The sequence below is a fragment of the Macaca mulatta genome, chromosome 5 (assembly GCF_049350105.2).
Source record: "Macaca mulatta isolate MMU2019108-1 chromosome 5, T2T-MMU8v2.0, whole genome shotgun sequence".
NCBI lineage: Eukaryota > Metazoa > Chordata > Mammalia > Primates > Cercopithecidae > Macaca > Macaca mulatta.
In genome coordinates, this window is record NC_133410.1 from 130,641,262 (window position 1) to 130,656,280 (window position 15,019).

The 15,019-nt window shown below is 36.9% G+C and overlaps 1 protein-coding gene across 2 annotated transcripts in view; it reads right to left on the reverse strand.

Annotated features, from left to right (window-relative positions):
* Positions 1-161: 161 nt before the first annotated feature.
* The window catches only part of BBS7 (Bardet-Biedl syndrome 7), a 54,794-nt gene continuing 39,936 nt past the window's right edge, over positions 162-15,019 (reverse strand). For both annotated transcript variants that reach the window (XM_028848750.2, XM_001101234.5), the window contains 5 exons: positions 8,810-8,974; positions 4,254-4,363; positions 4,033-4,136; positions 3,776-3,899; positions 162-1,642 (listed from right to left, as the gene is read on the reverse strand). In XM_028848750.2, the coding sequence (XP_028704583.1) occupies positions 1,509-1,642; positions 3,776-3,899; positions 4,033-4,136; positions 4,254-4,363; positions 8,810-8,974 (637 nt within the window). In that variant the 3' untranslated portion in view covers positions 162-1,508. The remainder of the gene's footprint in view (positions 1,643-3,775; positions 3,900-4,032; positions 4,137-4,253; positions 4,364-8,809; positions 8,975-15,019) is intronic.

Sequence of the window (15,019 nt, forward strand, 5' to 3'; positions counted from 1 at the left end):
ATTTGTTAATAGGGACTAATAACTACAGTCAAACGGTTATTAGGATTAAATAATGTGCATAAATTAACACGGAGCTCACATAGTAAGTAATACAGTACTCAAGTGTCAGACTGTAGTAATATCATCTTAACATTTAGGCATTTATTCATAGTAACCAGAAATTGTGTTTTATGCTTTTTATTTTTCCTAATGAAGATGCAATTAAGTGCCACCTTGAACTACTGTTGATATATATATATAATAAATATACAATGCATTACAAAATATTCAAATAGAGTCATTAATTTTTATCTATTTTTCCCCAAGCTGTGGCAGCCAACAAAAAATACAATGACATTCTAGTGACCTAGATAAATTATGTTCCTTTCAGAAGTAAAGTTTCTTTAAATATAGTAAAAACAATATGATCTTATTAAAATAAAATTCTCTTAACTATATATGTGCCTGTAACAAATTTTAATATTTATATACAAAGCTTGCACGTACCTAGTAAGTATAATAGCATATCATTAAGAAGCATTGTTTTCTAAAAAATTAGTGAGTCTGCCCTTCTTGAAACAAAGCTTATTTTCCATTATCTTTATGCCATTTTAAGACGTTTCAATATTTCTTTGAAATTAATAAATATGAATTAAGATTAATGTACAAAACTTCTGTAGCCTTAATGTCATATATGATAAAAAGAGATCATACTGGTGTAGGAAAATCTAAGATGGCATCACTATTTCTGCACTCTTCACTTGTAGCATGCTTGAATAGCTCCACTGGTTACAGCATGTCTAGTTAAGATCCCCCGACTCTGTGTAAGCTCTTATTTCCCTGACTACAATTTATAGCACTGAGCCAAGTCCAGCATTTCCACAAACTGCAGCAGAGTCATAAAACATCACCAAGCAAAAGGAAAATCAGTTGCAAATCAATCCTATCTCCTAGAAAAAATAATTGGTAGGTTACTTCCACTAGCTGGCAACATACATAGTAACCAGGACACAAAGCAAGTACCAGTACTTGGGTTCTGGTCCCAGCTTTATAAAGTACTAGCATGTCCTCTTAATCGCAAAATTTCACTGAGAATCAGTTTTCTTATATGATTTGACAAACTTATACAACAGTTGTTAAGATCAAATAAGGTAATATATAAAAATACATTTTGAAACCTATAAAGCAGTTTATATATTTATGTGTTTATGTACCTTGTAATACATTTGCATATATTTTCATTTTCCACATATTACTTCTCAATTTAAAAATTAAAACAGCCACTTATCAAAAATTCATTAAAATCCTATTTAAATCATTCTATTTGTGTTTTAAAAATAAAAACTCTTAGAAAGTTCAACTTGGCAAAAGAAACAGAAGCATTACTTTAAAAAGCCATTATATCTCAAATATTTTTAGATATAAAAAAGCAGTTGAAATTAAAGTAGGTACACAGTTAACTTCTAATTCTGTTTTAACATTTTTCATTTAAACAGACCACTTCTTTGGGACTTTACCTTATTTGTATTTCATGCTGCATCAAAGAATGAAATCAATGCATTTTGGTCATAACTGTCCAGAATTTCCAATAGAAGGGGTACTTTAGTTTTTACATTGGTGCCTTTGAACTTAAATTTATCTATGAAAAGATCAGTGATCATGCCTATAAAGAAAAAACATAAATTTCCTGTCAGTGATTAGTTATATTTAATTACACAGTATTTCACTAAAGTAATTGCTTGATAATCTATTTTTAAGCACCTGTAATTCCATTATTTAACATACACAAACCTAAAAGCCATGATGTTTTTAAAAATATTCATTTTGGGGGGATTTTAAAATAAGTTTCAAGATATAAATAGTTTGCCTAATAACCCTCTTAACAATTGATTACAAGCTATTAATTCAGACAATCAACTACTGGTCATTTTTGAACTATCAGTATATATAACATTACAACAAGTGGTATCTTTTTTCCACCAAGCAGACCATTTTGACATAGTGTAGGCAGATTCTATTTTTAACAGCTTATCTGAATTAAAATATTCCATTTACATGTTGACCATTCTTGGGATTTGACTTGAAGGCAAATAGTCCTAAGTTCAAAGATCTGGGCAAATCATTTCGCCTTGAGTTTTCTCATATGTAAAATAGGAATTATTCAAGCTGTAAATCCTTTATCCAAAAAGCTTGATGCAAGATGTATTTCAGAATTTTTCCTATTTTAGGAAGATAATGAAAGGAATATACTATAGTATTAACCCCAAGGGGACTGAGTGGCAGCATTCAATAGCAAAACATAGTACTATTTCTGTCACAAAATATATGGATGAATATTTGCACTAAGTGGAATAAAAAAGATATAACTTCGGGCTGGGCACCGTGGCTCACTCCTGTAATCCCAGCACTTTGGGAGGCTAAGGTGGGCAGATCACGAAGTCAGGAGTTTAAAAGCAGCCTGGCCAATCTGGTGAAACCCCGTCTCTACTAAAAGTACAAAAAAATTAGCTGGGCATGGTGGCATGCACCTGTAATTCCAGCTACTCAGGAGGCTGAGGCAGGAAAATTGCTTGAACCCAGAGGGCAGAGGTGGCAGTGAGCCAAGATTGCACCACTGACTCCAGCCTGGGGACCAAGCAAGACTCTGTCTCAAAAAAAAAAAAAAAAACCTCCTGTCAGGTTAAGTCAAGTTTTGTTATTAAATTAATTCAGATTAAGTCAAGATTTTGCTGTCAAATTATTTATGAAAAAAACTTTGATTTACAAAGCTGTCTGGATTTTGCAATCAGTGATGTTATGTACAGCCAATCTCATAAGTTATTACAAGGATAAAAGAGATCATGTGCTTGCCATGTAATAAAGGTTAAGACATTAAATACAGCCACAGTTTGCGAGAAAGTCTCTGGATATATAATAAGAAATTCAGTAGGCAGGCTTAAGGATCAGTGTGGACTAATGATACCAATTGGCTCTACAGTGACTATGGAAGACTTGGCATAGTGTAAAAGGCATGCATTTTGGAGTGAGAAGATTCTAATGCAGGCATTATCACTAGCTTGCTAGGTGACAACAAATTCCTTAGACTCAGATTTCAGTTAAAGTGTATGAAAAATGAAGATAATACCACTTAACGTTGCAGAGCTATTGTAAGGATTAAATATCTCACCTGATTATGAAGACAGTGTAAATAGTGTGCTATATACAACAGGTCTTATGTAAAGATTGCTAATAAAATTGTTTGTCTTAAGCTGTTTCTTCCTTCCTCACTCCTTCTTTCCCTCCCCTCACCTCCTTTACTCTGTTTCAATACAATTTGTGAAACATTCAACTTCTCACCACCAAAGTAAGTTTGGAATTGTAAATTGACACAACACGAATACTGTATATCCTTTATTAAATTTTGCCTTAAAATTTTTAAATGCTGCATTTTTATATTTCATAATAGCAACAAAACATGACAAATATTTGTGTGAAATACAGTCTAAGCTCTAAAGGTTCATAGACTACATTCATTTTATACCAGGTTTGTTCATATATATAGATTAATTCATCACGGTATACTTATTTCTTAATATACTTGTATTTTATCAAGTAAGAGAATTAAATATTAAAAGTGGCTTGACAAAAGACAGAAATATCCTGTGCAATAAATTGGTTGTCAACTGATTCATGACTGGTTCATGAATCATGACTGATGTAATCTTTTTATCTTTCTGCCCAGCTTCTCTTATATGATCCTTGGGAAATAGCCAGTTGAAAAGAAATATGGCAAGGTATTCTAGAATGGTCCACTAACCATAGAGTCTTTCAAGATGTGCAGGTTGCTTTTTGTATTCTTCCTGTAGGTGATCTGCCTCTTCTAGAATACAGCGATATTCTGGTATCAAAAAGTTCATATTTCCCTCATGAATCTGCAATTCCTTATTTAAAATTAAAAACAGAAGCACCTTAATATTCAAAATTCAATCCAATGTAATGTTAAAGTAACGATAATTTTAGAAATCCTGTGACTTAAAATAATAATCACCAGTCCACGACAACACATGTACTTACTTTTAAAGCATCAATTAACTGCACTTTCTTAGCCAAAAGCAACTGGTACTCCAGCTTTGGGTGGATTAGCTTTAAAGTGTGTTGGACTGATACTTCATTTATCTCTAGAAGGAGGTGACCAGATGCAGTTAGATAAATCACTTTGATCAGAAACATTAATAATGTAACAACAACACAAAATAAACATCAGAAAGAATTATTAATTTTGTTTGTTTCTTTACCGTATGATATGTTGAGGTTAATTTTCCTTTTTGTAGCTTCTTTAGAAAGCACATCTTTTAGGATGGAGATAGTAGAAATGTTGTCAGATTTAAAAACTCCCTCTCCTTTTCTATAAAATTAATATATTTTTTAAAAGAATAGCTGTAGCAGGAAATTGTCCAGTACATATATATTTTATGATTAGTACTTAGTGTATAGATTTCATTTGACTGTAGATTTCTTTTGTATACATATATCATTAAAGCAAATTTAAACATGTAATCCTTTACTATTATATTAATTCAGCTTCTGAATATACTCGTAAAACTAAACAAAAGATATATGCCTCCTAAAGATGTGACAATTTGTATAAAAACTTCATTTAAAACAACTTTTACCTTCACTTTTCACTAATATTTCCAACAGCCAACCTCATATATATACATATATAAAATGCACTTAGAATTGCTTACTTACATAAGTGTGTTTTTCTTTCATGTAATCACACAAATTACAATGTGACTATATGCTTTATCCTTAAAAGAAATCTGATATCAAATATGTAAGAATGAAATCTGCTGTTTTTCATGCTCAGCATCCAATGCCACTGCTTATGGTCAGAGGACCGTTATTTTTCTTTTCTTTTTTTGAGACAGACTCTCATTCTGTTGCCAGGCTGGAATGCAGGGGCGCGATCTCGACTGACTGCAATCTCCACCTCCTGGGTTCAAGCGATTCTCCTGCCTCAGCCTCCCAAGTAGCTGGGATTACAGGCAGGCGCCACTACACCCAGCTAATTTTTTTGTATTTTTAGTAGCGATGGCATCTCACCATGTTGGCCAGGATGGTCTCGATCTCCAGAACTTGTGATCCGCCCGCCTTGGCCTCCCAAAGTGCTGGGATTACAGGCATGAGCCACCACGCCCAGCCAGGATCGTTATTTTTCTTTAGGGTACCACTCCTCTTTCTCTTGCCCTCTTCAGTCCATATAGTTTCAGTGGCATTGGTCTCAATCTATTTATGGGACTTCAGGAGGAAGCATTGAGCAGTACATTCCATACCCCTGACCACAGTGGTTCATGGCTTGACAATGAAACTCAATCCTGGGATTTTTACTGGAGCTAGTGGGCAAGAGAAGTTCTATAGCAGCTGAAAATATATACAACTGGATTCTAGGAACTGCTGGTGGCCATAACACTGCATGGTAAAGCCAAGAAAAGATAAAAGCAGAACTGAACATGGGATAAAATCTTGATGACATCAATTAAGCCACTGATCCAGTTGTGCATGAGGCAGATTACTGCTAGACTTTTGAGTTATGTGAGATGATAAATTTATTTTATTTGGTTAAGCTGCTTGCATTTGATTCCTTTTTACGATGACCAAGTTTCCTAATTAATATATATCATCTTTCATATAGTTAATGCCTTTTCATTTGGTTTTCACACACACACAAATGATGTATGCCAACTAGCTATATGCAAATGATAATTGCTTTGGCCTGGTGTAGTGGCTCACGCCTGTAATCCCAGCACTTTGGGAGGCCAAGGCAGGCAGATCACTTGAGGTCAGGAGTTCAAGACCTCATGTTGGCCATGGTGAGACCTGTCTCTACTGAAAATACAAAAATTAGCCAGGCGTGGTAGCACACTCCTAAAATTCCAGCTGCTCAGGAGGCTAAGTCATGAGAATCACTTGAGCCTGGGAGGAGGAGGTTGCAGTGAGCCAAGATTGCGACACTGCACTCCAGCCTGGGCTGATGAGTAAGACCCTGTCTCAAAACAAACAAACAAAAAAAAGATATTTTTTTTTCTGGAAATGAATAATACACTTACTACTTTGATCTCAATTGTGTTTTAGAAATCATGACATTTCTATTAGTCTTTCATCTTAACAGATGATCTTTAGTAAACACATAGTGCCAGGTACTATAGAATGACTCAAATGGTTATCTTCTTTTAATCATCATAACAATTCAATAAAGTAAGTGCTATTATTTTCATTCTTCAGAAAAGAAAACTGAAGCTCAGAGAGTTAAGCAACCAGCTAGGGTCACATAGCTGGTAAGTCACAGAGCCAGGATTCAAATCTAAGTACATCTGCCTGCAAAGCACATACGTCTACACTACCTCCATACACATATATTTTATTCAGGCATCTGAAAAACATCTGTTGAGCATCTATTATGTGCAAAACTATGTTTTAGGTCCTTGGAGGCTACATACAAAAATATTTAAAATTAGACTGTCCATAAAAATAAAGTTTAACGCAGAGAAATAAGTTTATATAAAAATTATTAGGGGCCAGGCGTGGTGGCTCATGCCTGTAATCCCAGACTTTGGGAGGCCAAGGCAGGGAGATCATGAGGTCAAGAGATCGAGAACATCCTGGCCAACATGGTGAAACCCTATCTCTACTAAAAATACAAAAATTAGCTGGGCATGGTGGCACATGCCTGTAGTCCCAACTACTTGGGAGGCTGAGGCAGGAGAATCACTTGAACCCAGGAAGTGGAGGTTGCAGTGAGCCAAGATCGCGCCACGGCACTCCAGCCTGGTGACAGAGCGAGACTCTGTCTCAAAAAATATATAATAAAAAATAAAAAATAATTATATACTTTAAGCAGATAACAATAAATATCACAGACAAGTAAGAAAAAAATGCTATGGAAACAGAGAAGAGAATCAAGGAAGGCTTCAAAAATGTAGCTACTGCTGGGTACGGTAGCTTGCACCTATAATCCCAGCTACTGAGGAGGCTGAGGCAGGAGGATTACTTGAAGCCAGGAGTTTGAGACCAGCTTGGGCAACACAGTGTGACCCTGTTTCTTAAAAAAAAAAAAAAAGAAAAAGTAGCTATTAAGCTGGACCTTAAAGGATAAACAGTTTTGAATCTTAAGAAAAAATATTCAAAGCCACAGAATGATAAAGAGCAAAGGTGTGCTATTATAAAAGTATATAATATGCTAGGGGCATATTGAATTGTCTGCTATGATTAATGTGTGAGGTTCATTGTGGTACTTCAAAATGGGAGTAATTATTACAGGTTTAGACACAGATAAGCTTCCTTGGACGGTATAGTGAAAAACCTCCATAGAGTGGATGTTAAAACCAATTAGATTTCTGAAGAGTTCTAAAAGGCTGAATTCCTGGTTCTAAAAGGCTGAATTCTGAGGTAAAATTATGTTTTTAGAACAATACTGTTATTATTTTAAAATAACAAGAGAAGCAAAAGGTATTCTACTTCTTGCTCCTGAGTTGAGAGAACTTAGGAGAATACCACAATTATATGCTTAGGGAAAGACCCTTAAGAGGCCAGAGAAAGAATAATGAGCTCTCTCCCAGACAACACAAAGCAAAACAAAAACAAAAACAAAAACACACACACACAGAAAACAAAAACAACCTACAGGCCAGGTGTGGTGGCTCACACCTATAATCCCAGCACTTTGGGAGGCCAAGGCAGGAGGATTGCTTGAGCTCAGGAGTTTGAGACCAGCTTGACCAACATGGTGAAACCCTGTCTCTACAGAAAATAAAAAAATTAGCTGGGCATGTTGGTGAATGCCTGTGGTCCCAGCTACTCAGGAGGCTGAGGTGGCTGGATCACTTGAGCCTGGGAGGTCGAGGCTGCAGTAAGCCAAGATCATGCCACTGCACTCTAACCTGGGTGACAGAATGAGAGCCTGTCTCAAAACAAACAAAAGGAACAAACAAAAAACAACCTACAGATGTGAGAAAGAATGAAAAAGGAAAGACTCTGAAGAAGCAGGAGGATCCAAGCTCAATGGGTAGATGTAGAGAAATTAGCCTTGCCCAAGAAGTAGGCCATTTCACATTCAGAGACAGGTTAAAAAAAAAAGGAAAAGTTTAGCTTCTACTATATTGAGAAGTTGAGAGGAATTACTGGAGCTTATAGAAGATGAGTTAGAGGTAATGGTGGAGGAGCGACGGGTGTAACTAGAAGCTTGAGAAGAGTGTAAAACAATATAATGACCTCCAAACTGTATCAGAATAGCTGCCAAAAACCTGCATTTTCTAAGCCCTAAACTTCTAAGCCATGTTATATTTGTGCATGAAGAAATTCAACTGGAGTTTTTATTGGAATTAGGATAAATATTCAAATCAATTTGGGTAGGACTGTCATCTTTTACAATGTCTTCATATTGATGACTATAGAATATATTACTCCATTTAATCAAGTCATTTATGTCAATAAAATCTTACAGTTTTCGTCATGTAACTTCTACATATTTCTGATTAAGAATATGCCTACAGATTTTATCTGGCTATTTTGTTATTGTTATTGCTACTCTGAAAGGGTCTTTTAAAATAATTTATTTTCTCACTAGTTATTGTTATTGTTGGGAACTTAAGAAATGTATTGATCTTTGCATATACATCTTTACTCAATCGCTTTTCCAAACTTACTAATTTGATTTGTTTTTCAATAGATTATCTTGAACAGTATATATTTTCAATCAGATTACTCACAAATAACTCCTAACTTAAAGGAAAACTTAGAAGCTACATTTATATAAAATGACACTTGTGAACCAGTAATAAGTTTGATTTACCTGTAGATACTTTCAAGTTGTGTATCTAGAAAGGTGTTCTGAAAGTAAAATGTCACACATTCTCCTGCTGGAGGTTTTTCTGGAACTTCAGGCAGACAAAAAACCACCCAGGAGTGAACTTCAGCAAAACTGAACTGGCCTGTTAGAGTCAGTGTATTCATGGGTCTGTAATACAATAGTAGAGGCACATATTTATGTGTGGGAATACATGAAGGTATTATCTGTACACATTAATAAGCAGAATTTTGTAATATTTGTTAAATATAAATGAAAACATTCAATTTTCTCAGATTAATCTTATACGTAAAATAAATGAACATTTCAATTTCATGAAAAAAATCGAACACTTACCTATACCTGCACCTGTGCTAAGTATCAGTTAACTGATATATGTAAACAGGTTTTATTCATTATAACATGTTTTCAAATAAAATTCCATTTATTTGGGAATATTTCATTTTTAAAAAGTTTATTTATTTTTTTTATTTTTATAGAGATGAGGTCTTACTATGTTGCCCAGGCTGGTCTCGAACTCTAGGGCTCAAGCAATCCACCTACCTTGGCTTCCCAAAGTGCTCAGATTACAGGTGTGAGCCACCATGCCCAGCCCTCATTTTAAAAAAGCTTATCTAGTATTTCTACTACATAAACTACAAAACATACTTATACAAGAATCTCCTTAGGGAAATAATCAGTATAGTGTGAAGGCAAAGAATTGGGCTTTTGAGTAAGACAGGCATGGGTTGTTCCATTATTTACTAGCTCTGTGCCATTGGACAACTTACAGAATAATACCTTCTATCTTCCCGAAATATGGGATCATACTTTCTATCTTGCAAAAGCACACACTAAAGTAACATAAAAAAAACTGTAAAATAAATCAAATTTAAAATAAATCAGATGGATAATTATAAAGAGTTAAGAAAATGCAATTTATGAAATGAAAAGTTCAGACCAATCCTCTCATTTGCAGATGAAAAAACTAAAACCTAGAGACTAAATTAAATTATACCCCCAAAGTCAGACAGGAACAGATTGTAATCCAAGTCTCTTGATTACCAATTTGCTGTTCTTTCTAGCACACCATGCCGCCTCCATTAATACAACCTTGACTTTTAATGTTTTCCAAAAATCTTCGTTAGGAATAGTCTGCCTTACATCTTATTTAAATTATATATTTTAAATTATAGGCAGCAATACAAAGAACATGGGTTTTGGCTTAAATTCATAGCTTTAGTCCCTTTATGAGCAAGTTACTTACTTTTCTAAGCCTCCATTTCTCATTTATAAAATGGAGACATTATTACCTGTCTTGCTATAAGATTTAAATACTACATAAGCTCCCAGCATAATACATGGCACAAAGAAAGTAATCAGTAACTGTTCCTCTCTTTCCCTTCTCTTTAAGCCCATGTTCTGAAAAACTACAAAAAGGTGGATGCCTAAGTTGGCATGGAAATAAAAGGCACTATCACAACCAATTGCTTTATCAGTATTCCCTAAGAAGAAATATAAAGGAAATATAATATTTGAGGCTAATACAATGAGGTCCTATTCACAGAGAACTATTATACTATCTAAAGGTTAAATAGGGGGGGGGGCGTGCCCAAGATGGCCAAATAGGAACAGCTCCAGCCTCCAGCTCCCAGCATGAGCGACACAGAAGACGGGTGATTTCTGCATTTTCAACTGAGGTACCGGGTTCATCTCACTGGGGCGTGTCGGACAGTTGGCGCTGGTCCGCAGGTGCAGCCTGACCAGTGAGAGCTGAAGCAGGGAGAGGCATCGCCTCACCTGGGAAGTGCAAGGGGGAAGGGAATTCCTTTTCCTAGCCAAAGGATATTGAGACACACAACACCTGGAAAATCGAGTAACTCCCACCCTAATACTGAGCTTTACCAAGGGTCTTAGCAAACGGCACACCAGGATATTATATCCCACACCTGGCCCAGAGGGTCCCACGCCCATGGAGCCTCTCTCATTGCTAGCACAGCAGTCTGAGATCTAACTGCAAGGTGGCAGCGAGGCTGGGGGAGGGGTGCCCGCCATTGCTGAGGCTTAAGTAGGTAAGCAAAGCTGCCGGGAAGCTTGAATTGGGTGGAGCCCACCACAGCTCAAGGATGCCAGCCTGCCTCTGTAGAATCCTCTTCTGGGGACAGGGCATAGCTAAACAAAAAGCAGCAGAAACCTCGGCAGAGGTAAATGGCCCTCACTGACAACTTTGAAGAGAGCAGTAGATCTCTTAGCACGGAGGTTGAGATCTGAGAGTGGACAGACTGCCTGCTCAAGTGGGTCCCTGACCCCTGAGTAGCCTAACTGGGAGACATCCCCCACTAGGTGCAGACCGACACCTCACACCTCACACGGCAGGGTACACCCCTGAGACAAAGCTTCCAGAGCAAGAATCAGACAGCAACACTCGCTGCTCAGCAAGATTCTATCTTCTGCAGCCTCCACTGCTGATACCCAGGCAAACAGGGTCTGGAGTGGACCTCAAGCAAACTCCAACAGACCTACAGCTGAGGGTCCTGACTGTTAGAAGGAAAACTAACAAACAGAAAGGACACCCACACCAAAATCCCATCAGTACATCACCATCATCAAAGACCAAAGGCAGATAAAACCACAAAGATGGGGAAAAAGCAGGGCAGAAAAGCTGGAAATTCAAAAAATCAGAGTGCATCTCCCCCTCCAAAGGAATGAAGCTCATCGCCAGCAACGGAACAAAGCTGGACGGAGAATGACTTTGATGAGTCGAGAGAAGAAGGCTTCAGTCGATCAAACTTCTCAGAGCTAAAGGAGGAATTACGTAACCAGCGCAAAGAAACTAAAAACCTTGAAAAATGAATGGATGAATGGATAACTAGAATAATCAATGCAAAGAAGACCTTAAAAGAACTGATAGAGATGAAAACCATAACACAAGAACTATGTGACAAATGCACAAGCTTCAGTAACTGACTCGATCAACTGGAAGAAAGAGTATCAGCGATTGAAGATCAAATGAATGAAATGAAGCAAGAAGAGAAGTGTAGAGAAAAAAGAGTACAAAGAAATGAACAAAGCCTCCAAGAAATATGGGATTATGTGAAAAGACTAAATCTACATCTGATTGGTGTGCCTGAAAGTGAGGGGGAAAATGGAACCAAGTTGGAAAACACTCTGCAGGATATCATCCAGGAGAATTTCCCCAATCTAGTGAGGCAGGCCAACATTCAAATTCAGGAAATACAGAGAACGCCACAAAGATACTCCTCAAGAAGAGCAACTCCAAGACACATAATTGTCAGATTCACCAAAGTTGAAATTAAGGAAAAAATGTTAAGGGCAGCCACAGAGAAAGGTCGGGTTACACACAAAGGAAAGCCCATTGGACTAATAGCAGATCTCTCGGCAGAAACTCTACAAGCCAGAAGAGAGTGGGGGCCAATATTCAACATTCTTAAAGAAAAGAATTTTCAAACCAGAATTTCATATCCAGCCAAACTAAGTTTCATAAGTGAATGAGAAATAAAATTCTTTACAGACAGGCAAATGCTTAGAGATTCTGTCACCACCAGGCCTGCCCTACAAGAGATCCTGAAGGAAGCACTAAACATGGAAAGGAACAACCAGTACCAGCCATTGCAAAAACATGTCAAAATGTAAAGTCCATCGATGCTAGGAAGAAACTGCATCAATTTGCGAGCAAAATAACCAGCTAAAATCATAATGACAGGATCAAATTCACACATAACAATATTAATCTTCAATGTAAATGGACTAAATGGTCCAATTAAAAGACACAGACTGGGAAATTGGATGAAGTGTCAAGACCCATCAGTTTGCTGTATTCAGGAGACCCATCTCACATGCAGAGACACACATAGGCTCAAAATAAAGGGATGGAGGAAGATCTACCAAGCAAATGGAAAACAAAAAAAAGCAGGGTTGCAATCCTAGTCTCTGATAAAACAGACTTTAAACCATCAAAGATCAAAAGAGACAAAGAAGGCCATTACATAATGGTAAAGGGATCAATTCAACAGGAAGAGCTAACTATCCTAAATATATATGCACCCAATACAGGAGCACCCAGATTCATAAAGCAAGTCCTTAGAGACTTACAAAGAGACTTAGACTCCTATACAATAATAATGGGAGACTTCAACACCCTCACTGTCAACATTAGACAGATCAATGGGACAGAAAGTTAACAAGGATATCCAGGAATTGAACTCAACTCTGCACCAAGCGGACCTAATAGACATCTACAGAACTCTCTACCCCAAATCAACAGAATATACATTCGTCTCAGCACCACATCACACTTATTCCAAAATTGACCACATAATTGGAAGTTAACCACTCCTCAGCAAATGTAAAAGAACAGAAATCATAACAAAATGTCTCTCAGACCACAGTGCAATCAAATTAGAACTCAGGACTAAGAAAATCAAACAAAACCGCTCAACTACATGGAAACTGAACAACCTTGCTCCTGAATGACTACTGGGTACAGAACGAAATGAAGGCAGAAATAAAGATGTTCTTTGAAACCAATGAGAACAAAGATACAACACACCAGAATCTCTGGGACACATGTTAAGCAGTGTGTAGAGGGAAATTTACAGCACTAAATGCCCACAAGAGAAAGCAGGAAAGATCTAAAATTGACACTCTAACATCACAATTAAAAGAACTAGAGAAGCAAGAGCAAACATATTCAAAAGCTAGCAGAAGGCAAGAAATAACTGAGATCAGAGCAGAACTGAAGGAGATAGAGACACAAAAAACCCTCCAAAAAAATCAATGAATCCAGGAGCTGGTTTTTTGAAAAGATTAACAAAATTGATAGACCGCTATCAAGACTAATAAAGAAAAGAGAGAAGAATCAAATAGATACAATAAAAAATGATAAAGGCGATATCACCGCTGACCCCACAGAAATACAAACTACCATCAGAGAATACTATAAACACCACTACGTGAATAAACTAGAAAACCTAGAAGAAATGGATAAATTCCTGGACACTTACACTCTCCCAAGACTAAACCAGGAAGAAGTTGAATCCCTGAATAGACCAACAGCAGGCTCTGAAATTGAGGCAATAATTAATAGCCTACCAACCAAAAAAAGTCCAAGACCAGACAGATTCACAGCCAAATTCTACCAGAGGTACAAGGAGGAGTTGGTACCATTCCTTCTGAACCTATTCCAATCAATAGAAAAAGAGGGAATCCTCCCTAACTCATTTTACAAGGCCAACATCATCCTGATACCAAAGGCTGACAGAGATACAACAAAAAAAGAGAATTTTAGACCAATATCCCTGATGAACATCGATGCAAAAATCCTCAATAAAATACTGGCAAACCGAATCCAGCAGTACATCAAAAAGCTTATCCACCATGATCAAGTGGGCTTCATCCCTGGGATGCAAGGCTGGTTCAACATTCGCAAATCAATAAACGTAATCCAGCATATAAACAGAACCAAAGACAAAAACAACATGATTATCTCAAGAGATGCAGAAAAAGCCTTTGACAAAATTCAACAGCCCTTCATGCTAAAAATTCTCAATAAATTCGGTATTGATGCAACGTATCTCAAAATAATAAGAGCTATTTATGACAAACCCACAGCCAATATCATACTGAATGGGCAAAAACTGGAAGCATTCCCTTCAAAAACTGGCACAAGACAGGGATGCCCTCTCTCACAACTCCTATTCAAAATAGTGTTGGAAGTTCTGGCTGGGGCAATCAGGCAAGAGAAAGAAATCAAGGGTATTCAGTTAGGAAAAGAAGAAGTCAAATTGTCCCTGTTTGCAGATGACATGATTGTATATTTAGAAAACCCCATTGTCTCAGCCCAAAATCTCCTTAAGCTGACAAGCAACTTCAGCAAAGTCTCAGGATACAAAATCAATGTGCAAAAATCACAAGCATTCTTATACACCAGTAACAGACAAACAGAGAGCCAAATCATGAATGAACTCCCATTCACAATAGCTTCAAAGAGAATAAAATACCTAGAAATCCAACTTACAAGGGATGTAAAGGACCTCTTCAAGGAGAACTACAAACCACTGCTCAGTGAAATAAAAGAGGACACAAACAAATGGAAGAACATACCATGCTCATGGATAGGAAGAATCAATATTGTGAAAATGGCCATACTGCCCAAGGTAATTTATAGATTCAATACCATCCCCATTAAGCTACCAA